At 43.4% G+C, this 23,595-nt stretch overlaps 1 protein-coding gene across 4 annotated transcripts in view; it reads right to left on the bottom strand.

The window, feature by feature from the left end:
• LOC128424700 (butyrophilin subfamily 3 member A2) overlaps positions 1–12,451 on the bottom strand; it is a 108,103-nt gene extending 95,652 nt beyond the window's left edge. The window contains exons 1-5 of one of the 4 annotated variants that reach the window (XM_053411053.1): positions 12,300–12,451; positions 4,431–4,775; positions 4,176–4,183; positions 2,814–2,844; positions 1,614–1,892 (exon numbers count right to left, since the gene is read on the bottom strand). In XM_053411053.1, coding sequence (XP_053267028.1) covers positions 1,614–1,892; positions 2,814–2,844; positions 4,176–4,183; positions 4,431–4,775; positions 12,300–12,357 — 721 coding nt within the window. In that variant the 5' untranslated portion in view covers positions 12,358–12,451. Of the gene's footprint in view, positions 1–1,613; positions 1,893–2,813; positions 2,845–4,175; positions 4,184–4,430; positions 4,776–6,293; positions 6,480–12,299 lie in introns of those variants that run through there. The other 3 variants (XM_053411044.1, XM_053411070.1, XM_053411061.1) reach the window with 3 other exon arrangements.
• Positions 12,452–23,595: the final 11,144 nt, after the last annotated feature.

Here is a 23,595-nt window from a genome sequence, read left to right as displayed (position 1 = left end):
AGATCTCTGCTGTGACAGAACATCATGAGTCACAACACAAACACAACGTTCTGTGAAGATTCACAACAGTGAACTGACTCATCAGGACAGAAGCTCAGACACAGTCAACACGTTCTTTCTGCTTCAACAATTATTATTATCAACACAATCACATGAAACCTTATTTTAAGATATAAACATTTTCTACTCCTCTAATATGATATTCTATATTGTTTCAGTTTGTTATCAGACTTTAACTGAGTCACTTTATTAGGTCCACCTGTTCAACCTGAACACATCACGACTCCTGTAATGTTCAGTTTCTTTAGTCACAGGTTTTAGATTCAGTCACAGGTTCGATCCCTGAGGTCAGAGGTCAGTGATGCTGTTGAACTGGACTGTGTCATGTTCAGAGCTGTTCCTAATATTGTGTTGAGCTGCAGCAGAATGTGCAGGTGTTCCTAATAAAGTGAACACTGGGTCTCATGAGGACTCAATGAAAAACTCTTTCTTCTTCAACTGGAGACTTTTCTTTCATCTTAAGGATTTTTATTACTTTTCTATTTCTAAAGATTTTAATGTCTAACAACTGATTCTGTGGCTTCACCCGTTTGAATCCAGTGAAGCAGAAATCTCCTCTATAATAAACTGTGTTCATAAAGCTCTCTGTTAACTGGAACCAGTTCAGTTCTAACTGGTTAAACCAAGTGTCACTTTGCAACCAGCTGCTGCTCCAGCTGCAGGACTGATGGGAACCAGAGGATTCCCAGTGGAGGCAGTGGACCAACACCACAGGCCTCTGGTCTCCAGAGAGTCGTCCTCTGGACTGAAAGAGTCACAGACTGTGGATGAAGAGGCTCCGAGTCAGAGCTGAACTTCAGTCTGTTCATGTCCCTGAAGAAGAGATGGAGGAACCAGCTGAGAAGCTACATTCACTTCTTCATGAGACAGAGCTGGACTGTTGAAGAATCTGTGACCTTCAAGTGTTTCATGTGATCAGCCTCTCAGGATCCAACCAGGTGTTTGCAGATGTTTCATAAAGAGTCTGGTGATTGTCAGTGTGGAGGAAAGGTGCAGCTTCAGGAGACACAGCTCACACGTGTGTTTCAGGACTGAAAGGTTTGTGTTCAGCTCCACTTGTCAATGAGCTCAGGTTCTGAGCTCAAACACTTTCTCTGAAACACCAGGACAAACAGCAGTGGACAATCAGAGTGTCACTGTGGATCATGTCCAGCTCATATCGTCCGTCTCCACAGTCCAGAGACGAGGACTCAGGACCTTCCTGCTCCTAAAAGGTGAATTCACACTGAAGCTCATTTATTCCTGTGAATGTGACCATCAGTGTTTTTACACTTTGTGTTGACTCAGCACAAACACACAGTTTATCACCTGGACAGATGTGAGCTGCAGCTGGAGGAGCCTGAACTCACCGACTGTGTGTGTGTGTGACCTCAGTGACCTCAGTGACCTCAGTGACCTCAGAGAATCACAACTGATCTGACTCCATCTGAGACGGTTTCTTTCTTCATCATGGTTTAGTTTCTGTTCAAACATTTTTAAAACCTAATGACACTTACAGAAGTAACATTGTTAACATTATTTAAAGATGAAAATATGACCAAGAAGAAACTCACCACCAATATAAACGTGGATCTCAGCATGAGTCTGGTGGTTGATCTCCTCCTGAGTGGAGACACAGCGATAGTGGTCGGTCTTGGTCACAGTCGTTTGGAGGATGATGTCATATCTGCCTCCTGTTTCAGTGACCTGAGGGTCTTCAGCAGGAACAATGTCTCCAGCTCTGTTCTGCCACTGAACATCAGGTTTTGGAAACGCCCCTCGAACAGAACACTGCAACACAGACCAGTCCTTTGTTTCTTCAATAGATGTCACGGATGGTGAGGGAGCTGCTCCTGTTAACACAGATCATATAACAGAATTAGAAAAACTATTTAGGGATGTTATTATTTATTTATTTATCCTTCAGGGTTCTTACACATTTTGACCAATTGATTTCCATGATTTCTCTATGACTTTAATAACTTTAAACCAAATTTCCATGACCAAACATTTTGTGAGATCAAAGTGTATACATGAAAAAGCAACAACAGTTAGTATTTAAGCTACAATAAGAATTTCAAAGCAGACGGTAAACCTTATATGACACAAATGAATGAGACAATAGATTGATTGAGATCTTTGTCTGTTGTAACCCATGGCATGTACCTTTACATTTGTTGCCAAGCATGGTTAAACCTACACTTCGAGCCTGCTTCCCAACTTACTTTTCAATTAGTATGAGAGCGTATGCCTGCTTATATTTTTAGGGTAGCCCTTTTAAAAGCATATGAATTACTTAAAACTCAGCGTAAATGAATGACATGAAAATATGAATATGACAAATTTCCAAGATTTCTCCAAGCTTTTTCAAGCATTTTTCCAGGACTGGAAATAAACATTTAACAATTCCATGACTTTTCTAGGTTTTTCAGGACCGTAGGAACCCTGATCCTTTCTCTGAATGATTTTGCGTATTTTACCGTAACACAATAAATCCAGTTTGTCAGGACTAAGGTTCAGATTTGTATTGTGACTAAAAACTAACAAGAGTCAGTGAATCAACGTGAAAGTTAATTGTGACAAGAAATGTGTAAAATAAATAAAACTGATTCATGAGTGAGACAAAGTTTATGATTGGATAATTTCAGAAACAAAAATCTAGTGAAGTTTTCCTCTGCATCAGATTTAATTAATTAATTGAATTACAAACAACGCGGTTCATGTTCGTGTCACGTGATGTCTCCTCGTGATCTCCTCTGGAACCTTCCACTCACCTGGGATGTTCTCATCACTTCGGTCTTTTAACCTCAAGAGGATTGGAGGTTGCAGGCGACCCGAGATGAACACGTGACTCTGAACCAGTCGCTGTTAGAAACGTTTTCCTGTTGAATCCACACGTTTCATATCGCGTTGGAAACATCACGTGTTCATGAACGAACGAGGGAGGAGTCCACAGGGAACGTTCACGACACGACACCGGCAGCGTGTTACTTTACGGCAGCGTACAGTGAGGAGCTAACATGCTAAAGTGCGTCACCGCAGTTCAAACCCGTCTCACGGAGGAACACGTGACGTCAGAGACAAACTGGAAACATGTGACCGCAGAAAAGAACTCAGATTAAATCCACCTGGTTTCATCTGGACCGGAAGTGACACAACCCCCTGAATAAAGTGATAATTTCTCTGGTTCAGTTTTAACGCTGCTCCTCAAACTTCACGAACAACCACAGCTCCGCCCATTTTACAGACTCAATCAAAGATTCAACCAATCGTGTTCAGTATCTCTGACATCAGTACCCGCCCACCTGCACAACAACCAATCAGCGTCTCTCTACGATCTAAAGTGACGAGGATAACGAACCTTTTAACTCCAGCAGCCAATCACAGGACAGCAACCTCACAGGAGCTCCCGGCGTGTTTGAGTGACAGCTGCTTCATCCAATAGAAAGCCAGCACCGTGAAACCACTCCGAGGAAGTGTCCGGTCAATGTACCTGTGTGACCATATATGGAAGTGAGTGCAGCCTGACTTTGGTGGCAGAGAGACACAGAAACTCGTTTATCATCCAAACTCACGTGATTCAATCAGATTAAACATGTTAAACTTGATCTAAATATCAACAACTTCTTCTTTATTGACAACTTTAACTTTAACGAACATTTCCTGCGTCAGAAAACACGTTTATCTTCTTAATCTGTTCACTTTGGAGAAGTGTAATGAAGTTCTGTGTCCACCTGATGGACGGGCTCGGTACTGCACTCTGTCAAACAGCTCAGAGCCACTTGAGGCCTTCAACATGAAACTTGGTGCAGATGTAGAAGACGAGTGGAGGCAGAGATCCTGAGAGTTTCATCCTGATAACTCCCATCACCACTGATTGGTCCGCTTTCAAACAGGAAGTCAAGACAACACCAGAAGGAAACAGGTATTTTCTGCAGTGTCATCGTTCGGCACATCGAGCGTCTCAGAGCCGTGAGAAACATCAACGCACACGATGAAACCTCGGAGACGTTACTTTACACTGACGCAGAGGAAACGCATCAGCTGCTCCTGCTGCGGGTTTGAAACCCAGTTTAAAATGGGAAAGTGTAAAGAGACACGTGTGCACGTGTGAAAAATGTGCCCTAAGAGGTTAAGATAGGATCTAAAAGATAAGAAGAAAACACCGTGATGTCAGAGTCTCTGTGTTATGTCATCAATCTGACAAAACACGTGACTATGGAAACTTATTGATAAACAGACGTTTAACATGGAAAACTAAACAGAATGAAAACAGTGTTGAGTTTAAACCAGTTTACAGATGAGACTGGTTTGTGTCCTATCTGGACAAAGAGTCAGGAAACGCCTCAGACTGTAAATCATCTTTTCAACAGTTTTATAGAAAAACTCACCGACGACGAGTTCAATGTTCGATCGTCTCTCTGGAACAAGAAGTGGAAATAAACAGGTGTAGTTTCCACTGTCACTCAACTTGGTGTCTCTGATGACTATGGAGGCGTTACCCTCGTCCAGATGTTCTGGAAAATGAAAGACACGACCTCTGAACTGCTCGTCCTGACGTGAATCTCCATCATTGTAAACTTTTCCCTTATCGTACATGAACACCTCCTTCATGTCCTTCTTGTCCTTGTTCTTCTTCCAGTCGAAGAGCTCCTGCCTGATGTTCTTGTTGCTGAAGGAACATGGTAAAATGGCCTCATCCCCTTCTTTCACCACCAGTTTGATGGGGGCTGCACCTGGAACACACACACGTGCACATCAGTGAGTTCACATGCACGTGATCAGGTTTAACAGAAAGACAGAAAACACATCAACACGTGTTCACCACAGTCAAACAGCAGTGTAGAGACGAGTCACATTTCTCCTCCACCATTGCTCTGATTGGACGGATCTCTCTGCTGCTGCTTCCTGCCTCAATATCCCAGAATCCTGCTGTTCTGACCAGACGCTGGGATTTGGATTTGTCCCTCATGTGTATTGATGCTGAGTGGAAACGACGCCCCCTGGTGGGGAGAATAGACCTGAGTGTGGATATTCAGACCCACAGCCACAAGCTCCCCCCCATCAGTCAGGCCTCCAGGTCGAGGTCCCCTCTGGAGTCTGGACTCTGAGGACAACAGTTGTCACTTATTGTTGGAGGTTTTCTTTGTGTCCGTCTCTGGTTTCTGCTCATTTGAGACCAAATTCTCCAAAAACCCTGAAGAACACCTTGTGTTCAGTTGGTTCTACTGCCCCCTAGTGGCGAAACATAAATGAATGAATGAACTGCTCTTCCGTGGAAATGAAACCACGTGAAGTCACTTGGAGATAAGATCCACCTGTTACCACCTTTTACAGTCTCACTGGTGCCAGTGACGCCCACGTTCACACACCAGGATGTTACTGCACCAGTAAGAAACTAAAACGTGTGGGAAGAAGGAAACGGTTTCTTCATAACTAGATAAACTTGTTCAGGCAGTTTTACATTTAATCAGAAATTCAAGAGAAGAAGAAGATGAAGAAGAACAGAGATACAGACACGTGAGCTCAAATGAATAAGAATGAAATGAATTAAAGGGATAGTTCACCCAGAAATAAAAATCCCCTCTTTATCTGCTCAGCACTATGAGGGAGGGGGGGGGGGGGGGGGGGATGACACATACACTGAGCAGAGTTTCCTTCCACTTATCTTCACCTGATGAAAAGAGCCTCCATGGATTTTAGAACATGACCAACACGTATGTAGCAGAGGAGCCGGATGACGTCATCACATGTTGTTGAATCTGCTTTCATCTGAGCCTCCAAGAAAAGTACAAACCTCCGGTATTTGTACTTCGTTACTTCACATCTCTGTGATCCACGCACTGACAACAGGATGGAGACACCGCCCTGCACGTGCACGTGCAGGAGCACAAGTGCATGTGCACACACTCTATCTGTCTCCCTCACGCACACACACACAAACACACACACACACATGCATGTCTCTATAGTTGTGAGGACACTCGTTGGCATAATGTATTCCCTAACCCAAACCTTAACCATCACAACTAAACCCTCAAACTCTACAACCTCAACATGAACCTGAACCAAGAGTTAATCAGTCCTTTAAAGGTGAGTCAGTGACACACACACACACACACACACACACACACACACACACACACACACACACACACACACACACACACACACACACACACTCAGTCACTCTCTCTCTGACACACACACGAACACACTCCCCCCCCCCCCCCCCCCCCCGTTTCTTTTCTCACCGGTTCCATCGCTTCTTCTCCACAGACTCAGGAAACTCACGAGCAGAAAAAGCTTCATCGTTGTCCGAGTCCAGTTGTGACGTATTGACCGTGGCTGTGACGTCACTGACTGCTTCACTCGCTGCTCTCTCTCTCTCTCTCTCTGTCTCTCTCATCTCTAACGCTCTCTTACTTATATACTCTTCCGCAGCTGCAGCATGACGTCACAGCCCTTCACAATAAAAGCCTCGGAACTATGACTCATGAAATACTAACTGTATATTGTTTTTAAATATTTATATTTGTCTTCGTGTTTTATTATTTAATCTTCCGAGTATTTTTCCTCATTTCATTTGTATTTTTTATTTTATCCACTTTTCTCCAAATTTAAACTTTTGTCTTCAGTGTTTTCAAAACTAATTTAATCTTAGAATTTTTACATTTACGTGTTGTTCATACGGCTTTTATTTTGTAAAGGACAAGTTGTAATAAAACGTCTGTACCAATAAAGTTTGATTGATTGATAATGATTGATCAGCCCTTCAGCACATATCTGTACATGATGTCTACATACATGTGTCTTTATAGACATGTGAGGATTGAGCATCACATTACACAGGTGTACCTAATAAAGTGGACACTGCTTCACTATCCACAGGAAACACATTTTGTGCTGAAACTGATGTGATCCTCAGACTGTGTGTGTGTGTGTGTGTGTGTGTGTGCACGTGAATAAAGTGAGTCACTGTTCAGTGCAAATTTAATTCCTTCTGATTAAGAAAATAAAACAGGGTTGTTGTTAAAATGTATGTTAGTTTCCCGGCAGCAGGGGGCGCCACATCACTGAGAATAAAACAAACCTTCAGAAATGATTTGTACAGAAAACAGATCAGAGGAAAAATGAACTCATGGATTTAAATCAAAGTTTATTTCCGTCTGACAAAGAAAATAAAATAGGTCGATGATAGTTCATGTAACAACAAATGTCATTTTCACTATTAAACAATAATTAAACATATTTTCATTTCTTCACTGCAGCTTTTCTTTAACTTATTTTACTCTGAGACAAACATTTACAGTTACAGTCGTAGAGGCCGAGTGATTCTGGAAAATAAAACATGGGAGAGTTCGACCAAAACACTGAAGTCACTTTAGTTTCTTCAAAGTTTGAACAGAAACGTCCAAAACAGTCTCAACACACAGTTTGATGTTTGTCACGTTTTATTCAAAGTGTTGAACAGAAATAATGAAGCAGCTGTGATGTCACAGTTTCATTTCAGTTTCTGAAGAAAAGGTCAGAAAATGACTTCATGCATCATTCAACAGTCTCTGCTTCCTATTGGACGATAGATACGACCTGAAGCTTTTATACATACACTACCGTTCAAAAGTTTTGGGTCACTTAGAAATTTCCTTATTTATCAAAGCAAAGCACTGTTTTTTTCAATGACTAAACATTAAATTAATCAGAAATACACTCTATACATTGTTAATGTGGTGATTGACTATTCTAGCTGGAAACGTCTGCTTTTTAATGAAATATCTACATAGGTCCATTTCCAGCAACTATCACTCCAGTGTTCTAATGGTACATTGTGTTTGCTACTCACCTTAGAAGACTAATGGATGATTAGAAAACCCTTGAAAAACCTTTGTGCAGTTATGTTAGCACAGTTGAAAACTGTTTAGCTGGTGAGAGAAGCGATAAACTGGGCTTCCTTTGAGCTAGTTGAGTATCTGGAGCATCACATGTGTGGGTTCGATTATTCTCTCAAAATGGCCAGAAAAAGAGAACTTTCATGAGAAACTCACCAGTCCATCGTTGTTCCTAGAAATTAAGGCTATTCCATTCGAAAAATTTAGAAGAAACTGAACATTTCCTACAACGGTGTGAACTACTCCCTTCAGAGAACAACACAAACAGGCTCTAACCAGAGTAGAAAGAGAAGTGGGAGGCCCCGGTGCACAACTCAGCAAGAAGACAAGTATATTAGAGTCTCTAGTTTGAGAAATTGAAACCTCACAGGTCCTCAACTGGCAGCTTCTTTAAATGGTACCCGCAAAACGCCAGTGTCAACGTCTACAGTGAAGAGGCGACTCCGGGATGCTGGCCTTCTAGGCAGAGTGGAAAAGAAAAAGCCATATCTGAGACTGCCCAATAAAAAGAAAAGATTGATATGAGCATAAAAACACAGACATTGGACAGAGGGAGATTGGAACAAAGTGTTATGAACAGACAAATCAAAGTTTGAGGTGTTTGGATCAAACAGAAGAACATGTGTGAGCAGGTGAAAAGATGCTGGAAGAGTCCTGACGCCATCTGTCCAGCATGGTGGAGGTCATGTGATGGTCTGGTGCTGACTGGTGCTGGTAAAGTGGGAGATTTGTTCAAGGTAAAAGGGATTTTAAATAAGGAAGGCTATCACTCCATTTTGCAACGCCATGCCATACCCTGTGGACAGAGCTTGATTGGAGCCGATGTCCTCCTCCAACAGGACAATGACCCACACACCTCCACATGATGCAAGAACTATTGAGGGAAGAAGCAGGCAGCTGGTATGCTGTCTGTCATGGAGTGGCCAGTGCAGTCACCAGATCTCAACCCATTGAGCTGTTGTGGGAGGAGCTTGACTGTATGGTACGCATGAAGTGCCCATCAAGCCAATCCAACTTGTGGGAGGGGCTTCAGGAAGCGTGGGGAGAAATTTCTACAGATTACCTCAACAAATTATCAGCTACAATGACAAAGGTCTGCAATGCTGTGATTACTGCAAATGGAGCATTCTGTGACGAAAGCAAAGTTTGAAAAACAAAATTAATATCTCAAATAAAAATCATTATTTCTAACCTTTTCAATGTCTTGACTATATTTTCTATTCATTTTGCAACTCATTCGATAAATAAAAGTGTGAGTTTTCATGGAAACAGGAAATTGTGTTGGTGACCCCGAACTTTTGAACGGTAGTGTATATTGAAAAGTCAGCTTATTTACAAGAAACAATCATGTGTCGTCACGTGGTGGAAGTGATGTCATGATGACATCATTATCTTTAAACAAACATTGTTGTGTGGTCGTCACTCTGAAGCTTTTCATTCGTGTTTGAGTCGAAGGTAAATGGACCAATGAAAAAGAGCTTTGGAGGAGTTCACTTCCTGTTTCCTGTGTCACCTGATCAGCGGCTGCATGAAGCAGGTGTGAACGTCTCATTGTTGCTTTGGGAAAGTTACACTGTAAACAACAACACACTGTATTTAACTACACACAGTATATAACTACACAATATATAAGTACACAATCAGTGACTGTATGTAAGGACGATCATTGACTTGATATAAAAGGAGGATTATGACCTATACTGCCATCAGCCACCAGGGGGCGATATAGATTGTTAACAGTCATGTTGGTCTATATTTACAGTCGATGATAAATACCAACAGACATTTTTGTGTCTCTGTCAAGACTCTAAACATCAGATGAAGAATTGTTTGTGTTGTCGTCTGCTCATCATCATAATGTTGATTAAATACATGATTTAAACTTACCTGGATTAGATGGTAATGTTGAGTGAGTTTTCTTTTTTAGCACAAAGTAAACAACAACACCGACAAGTAGAGTCAAGACAGCAGAACCAACACCAACAGCAATCAGTGCCGAGCGAATGTCTGAAAGAGAGGACAGAAGACAGCGTCACTTCCTGTGGAGCAGACTGGACGTCACAACCTTCACACAGAACTAAAGGTTCACATGTGAAGTGATGAGCAGATAGAAACACCAGAGGGATGAAGGTCTCCAGGCTCAGTGACGTGAGCCTCCATCTTCTGCTTTCTCACGTTAGACACCTAACATGATAAGATCTGTAGCATCGTACGTTAAACTGTCTCAGGTTGTTTAAAACTAGCAGAGTAACGTCGGACATGATGACGTCATAATCAGACTCTGCTCTTTAGAATGTAAAAATATGAATCAATGGTTTCATAAACAACTCATTTAAACACTGTTATATAAATACTGTATTTTTCTGAATAAGGTCACAGTCTGAATATTGTCCTTGTAAACTTACTCAGCTCTGAGATTGACTGACAGGTGAACCCCCCCACACCCCCCCCACCCCCTTCTCCATCCTGCGACTCTCAGAAGATGAGTGGTGTAGAAGATGGATGATTAAAAGCAGAAATATAAAGAAACTCACCATGGACAGGTACATATGTCTCAGTATATATCCGGTGGTTGATCTCCTCCTGAGTGGAGACACAGCGATAGTGGTCGGTCTTGGTCACAGTCGTTTGGAGGATGATGTCATATCTGCCTCCTCTTTCAGTGACCTGAGGTTCTTCAGCAGGAACAATGTCTCCAGCTCTGTTCTGCCACTGAACATCAGGTTTTGGAAACGCACCAAGAACCTCACACATCAGAAGAGCCCAGACCGTTGTTCCATCAAGTATTGTGACAGATGGTTTTGGAGCAGCTCCTGTAAACAGTGTTTTTTTATTCGGCTTGTTTTTATTCATTTATTTGTTTTTCTCTATTGATCTGTGATTATTGTCTACATGTACGCACTGTACCTCTCCCAAAATGTACAAAGTTACCCAATTTTGAAAAAGGTTGACAGCAGAAGAAAGAAACTTGCCCTTGGGCTGATGTAAGTTTTTGTATACAACTGTCAAATAAATAAAGAATATAAAAAGAAAAAATTTAATTTAATATCACAACATTTGGATTTCTAGCTTGTGTCAAGAATAATTTTCTGACTCTAATGACAAAAGCCCTTTTTTCATTGTTACAATATTCTGTATTAAATCAAACAAATGTGTATTAGTTGTTAGTTAAAAATTAGAACACAGTGATAATTGAATAAAGGAACCATAATTAAATTAGAGAGATGTTTTCTATTCAGAGATTGAGTCAGAATCAAACATTAAATTTGATGAAATTCTTATTTAATGAAATAAACTGATTCATGTGTTCATGATGAGTGAAGTGTTATTGTCACGTGATATTTCTCAAGGTGACATTTGCTGAAACCTGCGGATCCGAATCACCCGAGATGTTTTCATCACTTCGGTTAAGATAGGATTTAAAAGATAAGAAGAAAACACGATGATGTCAGAGCCTCTGTGTGATGTCATCAATCTGACAAAACATGTGACTATGGAATCTTATTGATAAACAGAAGTTTAACATGTAAAACTAAACAGAATAAAAACAGTGTTGAGTTTAAACCAGTTTACAGATGAGACTGGTTTGTGTCTGTTCTGGACAAAGAGTCAGGAAACGTCTCAGACTGTAAATCATCTTTTCAACAGTTTTATGGAAAAACTCACCGACGACGAGCTCAACGTTCGATCGTCTCTCTGGATGATGACGTGGAAATAAACAGGTGTAGTTTCCACTGTCAGTCAACTTGGTGGCTCTGATGACTATGGAGGCGTTACCCTCGTCCAGATGTTCTGGGAAATGAAAGACGCGACCTCTGAACTGCTCGTCCTGAGCTGAATTTCTCTCATTTCCCTTATCGTACATGAACACCTCCTTCATGTCCTTCTTGTCCTTGTCCTTCTTCCAGTCAAAGAGCTCCTGCCTGATGTTCTCGCTGCTGAAGGAACATGGTAAAATGACATCATCCCCTTTTTTCACCACCACTTTGATGGGGGCTGCACCTGGAACACACACACGTGCACATCAGTGAGTTCACATGCATGTGATCAGGTTTAAAAGAAAGACAGAAAACACATCAACACGTGTTCACCACAGTCAAACAGCAGTTTAGAGACGAGTTGAGTGGATGAGCTCAGTTGAAGCCGAGCAGTGATGTCACCTGTCCATCAAGTGATAATTATTCATAATTTCAAACCTCTATATAATTTAAACAAGTGAGTTAGAAAAATATCCATCCCCCCCTCAGAGTTGTCATGAAGGAATAACTTAGTGTTTGAGACTAAAACCGTTTTTGAACCCGGCTGTAAACCGGTTTAATTCTGATCTAAAGTCAGGCTTTATTAACATGGGAGTCAATGGGATCCTCTCACCGGTTCCATCGCTTCTTCTCCACAGACTCAGGAAACTCACGAGCAGAAGAAGCTTCATCGTTGTCCGAGTCCAGTTGTGACATATTGACCGTGGCTGTGACGTCACTGACTGCTTCACTCGCTGCTCTCTCTCTCTATGTCTCTCTCTCTCTCTCTCTCTCTCTCTCTCTATCTCTCTCTCTCTCTCTCTCACTTATATCCTCTTCTGCAGCTGCAGCATCCCACAGCCCTTCACAATAAAACCCTCAAAAGATGACTCATGATATACTTATATTGTTTTGACATATTTTATATTTGTCTTCGTGTTTTCTGTTTTAATCTTCATCATAGTATTTTTCCTAATTTCATTTGTATTTTTTATTTCATCCATTTTTCTTTGTATGAAAACGTCTGTACCAATAAAGTTTGATTGATTGATAATGATTGATCAGCCCTTCAGCACATATCTGTACATGACGTCTACACACATGTGTCTTTATAGACATGTGAGGATTGAGCATCACATTACACAGGTGTACCTAATAAAGTGGACTCTGCTTTTACTGTTATTACTGAGAACAAAATAGCCGTAGAGGCCGAGTTAGTTTCAAAACAGTCTCAACACACAGTTTGATGTTTGTCACGTTTTATTCAAAGTGTTGAACAGAAATAATGAAGCAGCCTGAAATCCTCAGAATCATCAGGAAACGACATGAAGACAAAGTCAGTGCAAAATATTCACATTGATTGAGAGGTGAGTTTTCTCCTGTTAAACTGAATAAACAGCGCTAACCAGCAAGCCCCTGTTTGTGAGGCCATGTATTGTCCATATGGTGCAGGGGCAGGAAACCTTCTATCAAGAGACATTTGCCCCGAAGCTCCGAGCTCTGATCTGCATCTCTCCGAGCGAGTGGGCGGGGTCGGAGCCCGGTGCCGGTGTTTGTGTGCGCGCTGTCTACGCTCACGTTAATAATATTCACCGTTCGCGAAAAATATGCACAACACTATACAGGGAGCCACTACAGAGGGGTGAAGAGCCGGACTGGGACGTGACCCAGTGGTTTGTCAGCTGCAGTTTTGAAGCCTCCAGTTTTTTATTTCATCCAGCGCCATTTTGGATTCAGTTGAGCCAGAAGTAACCATATACGGATGAGCTGGTGGGTCAGATCAGAAAAATGTTTTCGCGACTGAGAAAATTCATGTGATCATAACGTCACGTTTATGACATCATCGCTTATTAACCAATGAAGGTAATCTAACAATCAGCTGTGAATGACGTCAACCTGTCAGATGCAAAGTGTTGGAGTCGCCCTCTGCTGGTTACTACACAGAAAACAGGTTTTGGGCACTTATCGGCTTCACTTTCTGAACTCGGAGTCTACCTCCATTTTTACAAACAGTCTGAGGTCTGTTCTGACTTGTGCAGTTTGCTGAGCAGGCATCAGGCCAGTGGATCCATACGAGCCGTCAGTATACATGTGGTGTGGTACATAACGTCCTCAGCCCTCGAACACTCGATGTGTTGTTGGTGTCCCACCGTCTCACATGGAGGAGAAGAGTCCTGCTCTGCCCAGTCTGCCCAGTCTGCCCAGTCTGCCCAGTCTGCCCAGTCTGCCCAGGAGTTCACTGAGGCTACGACACCAGGCTTCAGTAGATAGAGGACTGTGGTGTTGTTGTATAGGAGACGTCTCTGCAACACATCTGTAGAATACTACAGTGAATCTATTTATGTACATATAGCAGATACTATTTGTATACTCATATTCATATTGTATACATACCTGCCTATATACTTATAACAGTCTATATATACACATATATGTCTATTTCATTCTCTTACACATGAAGCACAAATACAGTTCTTTGTTTCCCTGCAAATCATCTTTCCATCTGTAGTGAAGGGTTCACCCTGTGTGTTTAAACTCTGTTAAACGTTTCTCTTCTCATATGTCAAGGAGCAGAAATGAGTTCACTCTACTCCTGAACAGTTTCTCTGAAGAGTAATAGTTTGAATAATCCTTTATCCTGTTTGATGTTTATCGTTGTACGTGTGATTCACTTTCATGTGTTTTCTCTCAGAGCCACTGAAGTCAAACGACCACATATGTAAATGATTGTGTGATGGAAGATTCCACTGATCAGGTGCCTCACTGCTGTGACCCTGTCTGCCTGACAGGATGGAGCTCTTATCTGGAGGTGTCTCACTGCTGTGACCCTGTCTGCCTGACAGGATGGAGCTCTTATCTGGAGGTGTCTCACTGCTGTGACCTGGACAGACAGTGAGTTTGTCCTTATTAGGTAACGTTTTCTTCAAACTGCTACAACAGATGGACACAGCAGATAGACAGCGATGGTGATTTCCTGTCTTTTTTTCATGTCATGTTTCCTGAAACTCTCTTTTTACATCTTCACTGTGTGATTTTATGAATCTTGTGACTGTTTTTATGTTGTTGCTTGTGTTTCATTGTTTCTTTGACTGCCTGATTAAATAAAGATTATATAAAAAATCGATTTGATGCAAAGGCTTGAACGATGAATTCCTTCAGAAGCGATCTTTGTTTATTCTGAGAAAACAAGCCAATCAGAAAACCCTCTGCTCAGTTTAGTTCATATCTGCTTGTGAAGTGATGTATCATCCAAATCCAGGTCAAAAGTCACAGGTCACAAGCAAACAACACGGAACCTGTGGATTATTCAGCATCGCATCACTTCAGGTAGAAAAGGAACAGAATTCCTGGAATGTTTGTTTCCACGGAGCCGGAGAACATCTCTGCTCTTCACAGTTGTTGCTCTGGAGCTGAACTTTGACCTGGAGACAGACATCACACGTCAGGACCTAACCACCTTCTGGATTTCACTGATTCTAAGTTGTTTCTGTGTCTTGGTTTGTAAAAACTAATTCTGGGAAATGAACCTGTGACCTTTGACCTGAACAGGATTTATAGATCCTGAACCGACCGGCTCCTTCTGTCGTTGAACTCATATTTGAACTGAGCTGCTGAGAGGAAGAACTTCCTCTGAGAGGAGGTGGTCGGATCGTTACAGGATCTCAAGTGTTCTGAGGGAACAGGAGACAGGAATAACAGAGCCGGGTTTTTAATGGTGGAAAGTTAATTAAGTTCAGTTCACTTTTATTTGTTCAGCGTCGAATCACAACATCTGGAGGTAGAGAGGTGGAGACCTGGTTAGAGAGAAACTCCACAGTTCTGAGGGAAGAGAATCAAACACAACGAGTAAATCTGAAGAAGGAATCAGTCGAGGCCAGAAAACGTTTCACTGAATTTGACCTTTTTTATTTATTTGTTAAATAAAGACAAATTCTTTCTGTTTGATTCCACAGTTAAGGAGACATTTACATCTGTAGTGTTTTGTTACCACGATATTGTGACTAAGGAATTCAAAAGGCTTGTTCTTCATCTCGATTCTCCAGACTGATCTGAACAGGTGGAAATGTGTATTTATGGATTTTGATTTGGAGATGTCGGCCAAAGAAAGAGAAACATGACGAGGACAGGAAGTGAAAACGAGCAAAGAAACAAGTCGCTCAAAGGAACTGAGAAAAAATGTTGCACCAACAACCACACACCCACACACTCAGACACACACACAAATACACACACAATTATGCGGACAATCTTGACCCTTTAGCTCGGTCACATTAATTTATTTGGCCCTTTAGTTCGGTCAAGAGGAGCAGCGCCAGGTGGTCATGTGAGCCCAGTCTCCTGCAGAGTGTGTGTCTGTGTGGGAGTGTGTGTGTGTGTGTGTGTGTGTGTGGGTGTGTGAGTGTGTGTCTGTGTGTGAGTGTTTGTCTGTGGGTTTGTCTGTGTGGGTGTTGGTGTGAGTGTGAGTGTGTGTGTGTCTGTGTGTGAGTGTATGAGTGTGTGAGTGTGTGTCTGTGGGTTCGTCTGTGTGGGTTTTGGTGTGAGTGTGAGTGTGTGTGGGTTTGTCTGTGTGGGTGTTGGTGTGTGTCTGTGTGTGTGTGTGTGTGTGTGTGTGTGTTTGTGTGTGTGTGTGTCTGTGTGGTTGTTGGTGTGTGTCTCTGTGTGTGTGTGTGTGTGTGTGTGTGTGTGGGTCTGGGTGTTGGTGTGTGTCTGTGTGTGTGTGTGTGTGTGTGTGTGTGTGTATGTGTGTGTGTGTGTGTGTTTGTGTGTGTGTGTGTGTGTCTGTGTGGTTTTCGGTGCACATGTTTGTGTCTCAGCTCCTCACACCTTTGTCTCCGTTCCTTTGAGCGACTTGTTTCTTCTCTCGCTCTCACTTCATGTCCTCGTCGTGTCTCACTTCCTGTCCCTTCACTTCCTGTCTCTTCACTTCCTGTCCCTTCACTTCCTGTCTCTTCACTTCCTGTCTCTTCACTTCCTGTGTCTTCACTTCCTGTCTCAGACACATTCGGTCTGTTTCTCTGTGTTTTTTGAGGACGTCTCTGAACCTGAGATGTTTTAACACCTGGAGGAATTAGAGATGCATCCTCCATCTTTATTTACAGTCCATGCTTCTGTCCAATTTCTTTACACGACAAAATATCTATTTATGTATAAGTTGATTTTATTCATCCACCAAACAAAACCATTTAAATGCAAACACAACATTAAAAATCTTGGATGAAAAGGAGCTGCCTTTTTATTGCAAAATGATTTACAAAACAAAACTTAACACATTTCATTTTTTTTTTAAATATGTTGAGATTCTAACACAAACCGATTCTTTCTCTGAATCTCGTTTCTGTAACTTTGCTGTCATCATCTCACTGACGTCCGAGTCAATAATCAATAACTTGAATCAGGGCATCATGAGGCTGCAGGTTTGGATCTTGTTTCATATTGTGTTCACACTGAAGTGTCTGGTTGTGTTTAATAAATCAGCCTGAGCCAGTTTCAATATTTGAAGCCATAAACACACAGAGACCACCTGAGGCTGTCGACCTGAAGGAGCTCTTTAATATTCAGCTTCATGACTCACACTCTACACTTATTCACCCACAACTCCAACAACCCCTGAGTGTTTTTACTAAAGTCAAACACAGACACACACAACGTTAAGAGTCAAAATGACACCGATTCACAGGCTCGACCAATCAGGAGTGAGTGTCAGCTGTCAATCATCAAATAACTGATTCCAACCAAACTGATCAGAAACTTGAACAAACTTCAGAGAGAGAAGAACGATGTGAAAAGACAGAAACATCTTTATCATGGATGTTCTTCATGTTTGAGTCGAGGTGGTTCCCTCCACACAGGCTCCTCCTGACAGTCCTCTCTGTCTCTGCTCAGCCCCCCCCCTCCCCCCCGCTCCCCTCCGTCCCTCACTCTCTTCCTCTTCTCCAGCTGAGCCCCCCCCCCACACACACACACACACAAACTTCACCTCCTCCTCCTCTAACTGTGCTGCTCTGTAATCTCTCCTTCCCCACAACCAACCCACTGATTATGTAAGTTTAAACATTATTTCACAATATAGAGTCATTATTAACATCACTGTGTGTGTGTGTGTGTGTGTGTGTGTGTGTGTGTGTGTGTGTGTGTGTGTGTGTACATTGAGTTGACAGGTTTGCAGGAGGATGTGAACTCAGCAAACATTTAATCACACAGTTTCATATCCTGTCTCCTCTCAGTTTATCAAATATATTTTATGATTCTGTTAAGAATTTTGAGTTTTTAAAATTATTAAAACAAATATTTTTTGCATTTTTTCCTCCACCTCCTCCACCTCATTCACCACCTCATTCACCACCTCCTCCACCTCCACCTCCTCCACTACCTCCACATCCTTCACCTCCTCCACCACCACCTCCTCCTTCACCTCCTCCACCTCATTCACCACCTCATTCACCACCTCCTCCACCTCCACCTCCACCTCCTCCACTACCTCCACATCCTTCACCTCCTCCACCACCACCTCCTCCATCTCCTCCACCACCTCCTCCACCTCCTTCCCCACCTCCACAGCCTTCACCACCTCCACCACCTCCACCACCTCCTCCACCCCTTCACCTCCTGCACCTCCACCTCCTTCACCACCTCCTCCTCCTCCACCTCCACCTCCACCTCCTCCACTACCTCCACATCCTTCACCTCCTCCACCATCACCTCCTCCATCACCTCCACCCCCTCCTCCACCTCATTCACCACCTCCACCACCTCCTTCACCACCTCCATCACCTCCACCCCCTCCTCCACCTCCTTCACCACCTCCACCACCTCCTCCACCACCAGCTCCTCCACCTCCTCCACCCCTTCACCTCCTGCCGTCCACCTCCTTCACCACCTCCTCCTCCACCACCTCCACCTCCACCTCCTCCACCTCCCAGATGCTGACGACCAGCACTTAGCTGTGTTAATGTGATAAAAACCAGTAGAGAAACATCTGTTTGCCAGATGCCGTCTCTCACCCACTGGGAAACTGAACTGGAAACTTCAGTAAAAACCTTCGACTGGTTCTTCCACCGTCAACAGATTCATATCCTGTTTGTGTTTTCCACAACAACAGGAGCAGGAAGGAGGCCGCTGCAGCTCGACTCCACGGAAAATATTGAAAGTCCAAAATATATATAAAAAAAATACAATAACTAACAAGAAGGTTTAGAAAAGTCGAATCAGAAGCAGAGAGTCAGAGAGCGCAGGCACTTCCTGTCGACCTGAAAGAAACACAACCGTTACACAACAGAGCCAACGACACCTGACCGTCGACAACCGGCCGGGCAACGCACACACACAGGGAGTTACACAACCTGGTGACTGAGAGAGATCGGACTGATTCAGACTTGTTCCTGTTTGACGATGATGATGGACGATCTTCGTCAGGAGCTCGTTAAACACTCTTCACACCACGATACCAAGAGTTTCATGTCTGAGGAGACTCGTAAATTCTTTCTGCTCAACATCGTGCTCTACATGTGACCCTGGACCGTCTGGGTATCTGGGGTAACTTCCTCAACACACACACAAACACACACACACACACAGACACACACACACACACACACAGCTACTGTAAGTGCACGCACACACACACGTGGCTCAGGAATGCACATCTGCATTAGTTCTTGTCAGGACGGAACTTGTTTGTGTTGCATGTTGAGTTTGACTCCGATGAAGAGAAACTTTCACACATTCACTTGAGTTGATATCAGAGGTTTTGTCAGGAGGAGGATTTGTTTACAAGTCACTGTCCCGTCCTCCTGTAGCACAGCTTCTCCTTATTGTTTATTATGTCATAACAAATTCTCAATTATGACTTTATTCTTGATTAATCACACTCACACATACAGTTGATTTAGAGTTTCTAGTTTTTTCCAGTCTGCACGTCTTTGGGAGGAAGCTGAGGAAATCTCAGGTGACACACGGGGAGAGCGTGCAGCCTCCGGGATTCAAACCTGGAACCTTCGTGCTGCGAGGCGACAGTGGGTCAACCGCCGCATCTTCATGGTGTTAATGTTTAGTCATAGATAAACTCTCTAAAACAGAGAGACCTTTCTCAAGGCCTGGACCAGATGTTCAGTCAGGTCCAGATGCCGGAGAGACACAGAGAGAGAGAGAGAGAGAGAGAGAGTGACAGAGAGAGAGGGAGGGGGGGGGAGAGAGAGAGAGAGAGAGTTAAAAGTCTCTCTGTCATTTAACTCTCGTAAACACCAGATTAACTTCACTTGTTAATTTCTCCTTCTGTTTTAAATAATTGTGACAAAATTATTAAAGGAAAGTTAGAAAATAAATCGCCCCCTCTGTCGGGGGGGGGGGGGGGGGGGGGGGTCGCTCATAGCTTCTACTGCGTTTAATCATCCTATAAGTTCTGAACAGGACGATTTAACGATTCTCTAAGAAGTGAAGGACACAAGAGTCAGAGTCGTGTTTCATAGGGAGGTATTTATAAATCTGCATCAATCTCAGATGGAAAATATACGTTGGAGTAAATGTCACATCTCAGCAGGTCGCATGAGAAGAGTTTACAGGAAGAGCAGCTCTCGACTGAGCTTGTTTTTCTGGCTCGTCCAATCACAGCCCTGATTTCAGGTACAAAGGGAACCAGCCGGTGCCTTTGATCAGTCGGAGTTCTTCTCTTCTTCTGAGGATCCTGCGTCGTCTCAGGACACAGGACCGCCGCTGCCACCTGGATGTGATCTCTATCAGCCATCATTATCATTCCTCTCATAGTTCCCATGCTCCGTTAGCTTCTGACAATTAGCATTCTAACAGCTGTGAGGGACAGGAGGCGTCCTCTGATGAGATGTCTCCTCTGATGGGTCCTCTCCTCTGAGGACGAGACAGAGCGTCTCCTCACTTTGTTTATTCTTTCATTAAATCTTTATCTGTTGGAAATCTCAGTTCCATGTTTTCCTCTCCTCTTCTAGTTCTCTCCATCTCTGGCTCTTTACTTCTTTCAGTCCAAATCTCTTGATCTAAACCGGGATCCCTGTTTCCCTCCGTCTCTCTTCTGGCCCTCTCCTTTTTCGCCTCCCTGCATATTCTGTGTGTTTTCTCTCTCTTCCCCCGGCCTCCTGTCCATCACAGTGATGAGGAGGTGATGAAGTACAGGAGGAGGACGGAGGAGAAGCCGAGGGTCGGACACTGGGCTCCTTTATCCCACTGTAATACACCAGAGAGGCCGGGGCCCCTCCAGCACACTGTGAAGATATGAGGTGGAGGGCCCCTCAATAACACACACACACACACACACACACACACACACACACACACACAACCACACACACACACACGCACACACACACGCAATAATCTAAATTCCATGATCCTTCAAACGAACATGTGTCCTCTCTTCTTCCATTAAACACACAAACATTATCTTTAACCTAAAGAATTAAAGATACTCTGACCTTTAACCTTTTCACGTCGACCATAAACCACAGGTTATATGTAAATGGTTATATATCAATGAACCCCCCCCCCCCTGTTAACAGTGGAAGCGACACCTAAACACAATGAGGAGCGGAATGAAATGAGCTCGGTTCATTAGAGCCAATAAAAGCAAAGAAACAGTCGTGTCATGTGATCGTAAATCAACATGGACGACATGACGGCTCACAACATGAAGCCAAAACACCTGAATTGCCCCCTGGTGGCCGTCTACAGTACAGTTCACCTGCCACGTCTCCATGTTCAGGTGTTTCTGATCAGTTTGGTTTTAATTGGTTACTTGATGATATACAAACAGATCCTGATTGACAGCCGAGACTGACTCTTGATTGGTTGGCTACATATATGGGGGCGGGACCTCGATACTGTGGCTCCACCCCTCAGACTCCAGCTCAGAATGACGTCACATAACGGCGCCACTATTATATATTTTAGCTAAAGTTGTGATATTCTCCACAGCAGTAAGAGAACAAGTGTTGGCATCAAACAAATACCAGTAAAACCAGCAGAAGCCTCTTTTCCACTGGTCACTAACATCTGTCTTGTGTCTGAACTGTGGACGGACACGATCATCACAGGACTGAGCTGAGACGTCTTCAGGTGAAGGTTCTCCTCTGAGCGATGGAGCCTTCGTGGTCTCGGGCTGGACGGACGCTGACTCTGCAGAGTTTGAAGGAGCCTTGGTCTGTAGATCCAATAAGAACCTGGTGGAACATTATTAACACTGTATTTAAATCTTTATTTATATTTAACTTTAATGTTATTATTTGACTTAAAGCCTGTAGAATGTGGTGGTGACAGTCACGGCTGCAGGAGGTGAAGACAGACTTTCATTCAGTGTGGAGCTGAACTGCAGCAGTGAGCTTCCAGCACAGAGAGCGGAGGAGGTGGAGGGTCTGAGTGAAGAATGAAGGTGTGTTCCCAGAGAAGGGAAAGTGAAGAATGGCTCTTTTCATTCAGGACGGAGGGAAACGTGGCGGCCCTCGGTGTTCTGCCCACGTGGATCTCCCAGTTTGAAGCTTCTCCCACATGATAGAGATTAGGAGCCCGGAGACGGCAGGGTCTTGTGTTTCTACCCGGCTCCTTCCTCCGCTCTCACACATGTTGGTCTTGTTAATGATGAGGAAGAGGAGGAGGAGGAGGAGGAGAGGAAGGGAGAACGAGCGCAGGAAGAGGGACACATGCCGCTCTGTTCCCTTCAGGCTATCAGGCACGTGAGGTATGGAGGGAGGTGAGGGGGGGGGGGGGTCGACCGGATCTACGACCAGGAGAGGAAAAATATGATCCAATTTCATTTGGATTTATTTTGTTTGTTTAAGTTGCAAATTAAAGGAAACCAATCAGAGTCCAGTACAGGTAGACTCCGCCCACGTAGGTGATGACGACAGGACGTTTGTCAGACAAAAGTCTTTAGTCCATAAATTACAATGTAAACCCAGAACTAACCAGAAACAATGAAACTGTGGAACAAACACATGAAGCTGGTTCAGACTTTAGCAGAGATTCTTTTTCCTCTTTGTGTTTTTCTGAGCGTTTCTGTTTCTGACGTCTCGTGTTGAGTTCCTGGTCTCGTGAAAAAGAGTGAAAACCTTGAGAGGCTGAAAACAGAAAGGAATCCGGTTCCGTGCGAGCCACGTGGGAGGTCGGCTCACGCCTCTGTGATCAGCCCCCGCTTCACCAGTCTGGAACAAAGGGGTTTACTGGTCCTGCGTTGGACCACACACTTAATGAATCACAACTTAAATCCCACTGATCCAACGTGCAGCAGGAACAAAGTTGTTGCTGCTGCCAGACTCCTCCTTTGAGAGGATTAACACTACGAGGACCAGGAGAGATTTAAGGGACAAAGGGACAAAGTGTGAATTATTAATTATTGTTCGGCCGTCGTTTAGTAAACGTGTGTAAGGGAAAATTCAACTGACCAGTCGTCCCACTGCTGTGGCCTTGGCATACAGGGAGTTTGCTACAGTGGACGGACACAGCAGATAGACACAGAGGAGGATTTCATATCTTTTTTCATATTACGTTTTATGAAGCCCCTCTTTGTATTAAATCTGGCATGTCTTCTGTTTTTCATATTGTCTTGTGAAACCCCTCTTTGTTTAAGTCCTGGCTTTTACACACTTGCAGCCAGTTGTTTCATCCTGAGCACCCGTGCTTGTTGTGTAACTCTGCAGAGCTTACTATTATGAAGACTCAATGGCCACTCCGGTCTGAGAATTTCATTATTTAAAATCTCAAGATGAATTTCCATCACGCGTCTTCCTCCTGAGGAGCTGACGAGTTTCTTCAAGCAGCAGCTGTGATGAAAAACAAAAAGCTTCGTGAACTTCCAGGACACGATCGAAGCGTTTGATCGGTTCGATGTGATTGTAAAAGTTCTGTAAAGTTAAAACGCTCATGAAAACGATCAAAAGAGTTCAGTTCAACCAGGATGGTCCTTCAACCTC

The sequence above is a fragment of the Pleuronectes platessa genome, chromosome 2, assembly GCF_947347685.1.
Source record: "Pleuronectes platessa chromosome 2, fPlePla1.1, whole genome shotgun sequence".
NCBI classification, from domain to species: domain Eukaryota; kingdom Metazoa; phylum Chordata; class Actinopteri; order Pleuronectiformes; family Pleuronectidae; genus Pleuronectes; species Pleuronectes platessa.
The sequence above is the reverse complement of the archived record's forward strand: the minus strand, read 5'-3'. Positions and strand labels throughout refer to the sequence as shown.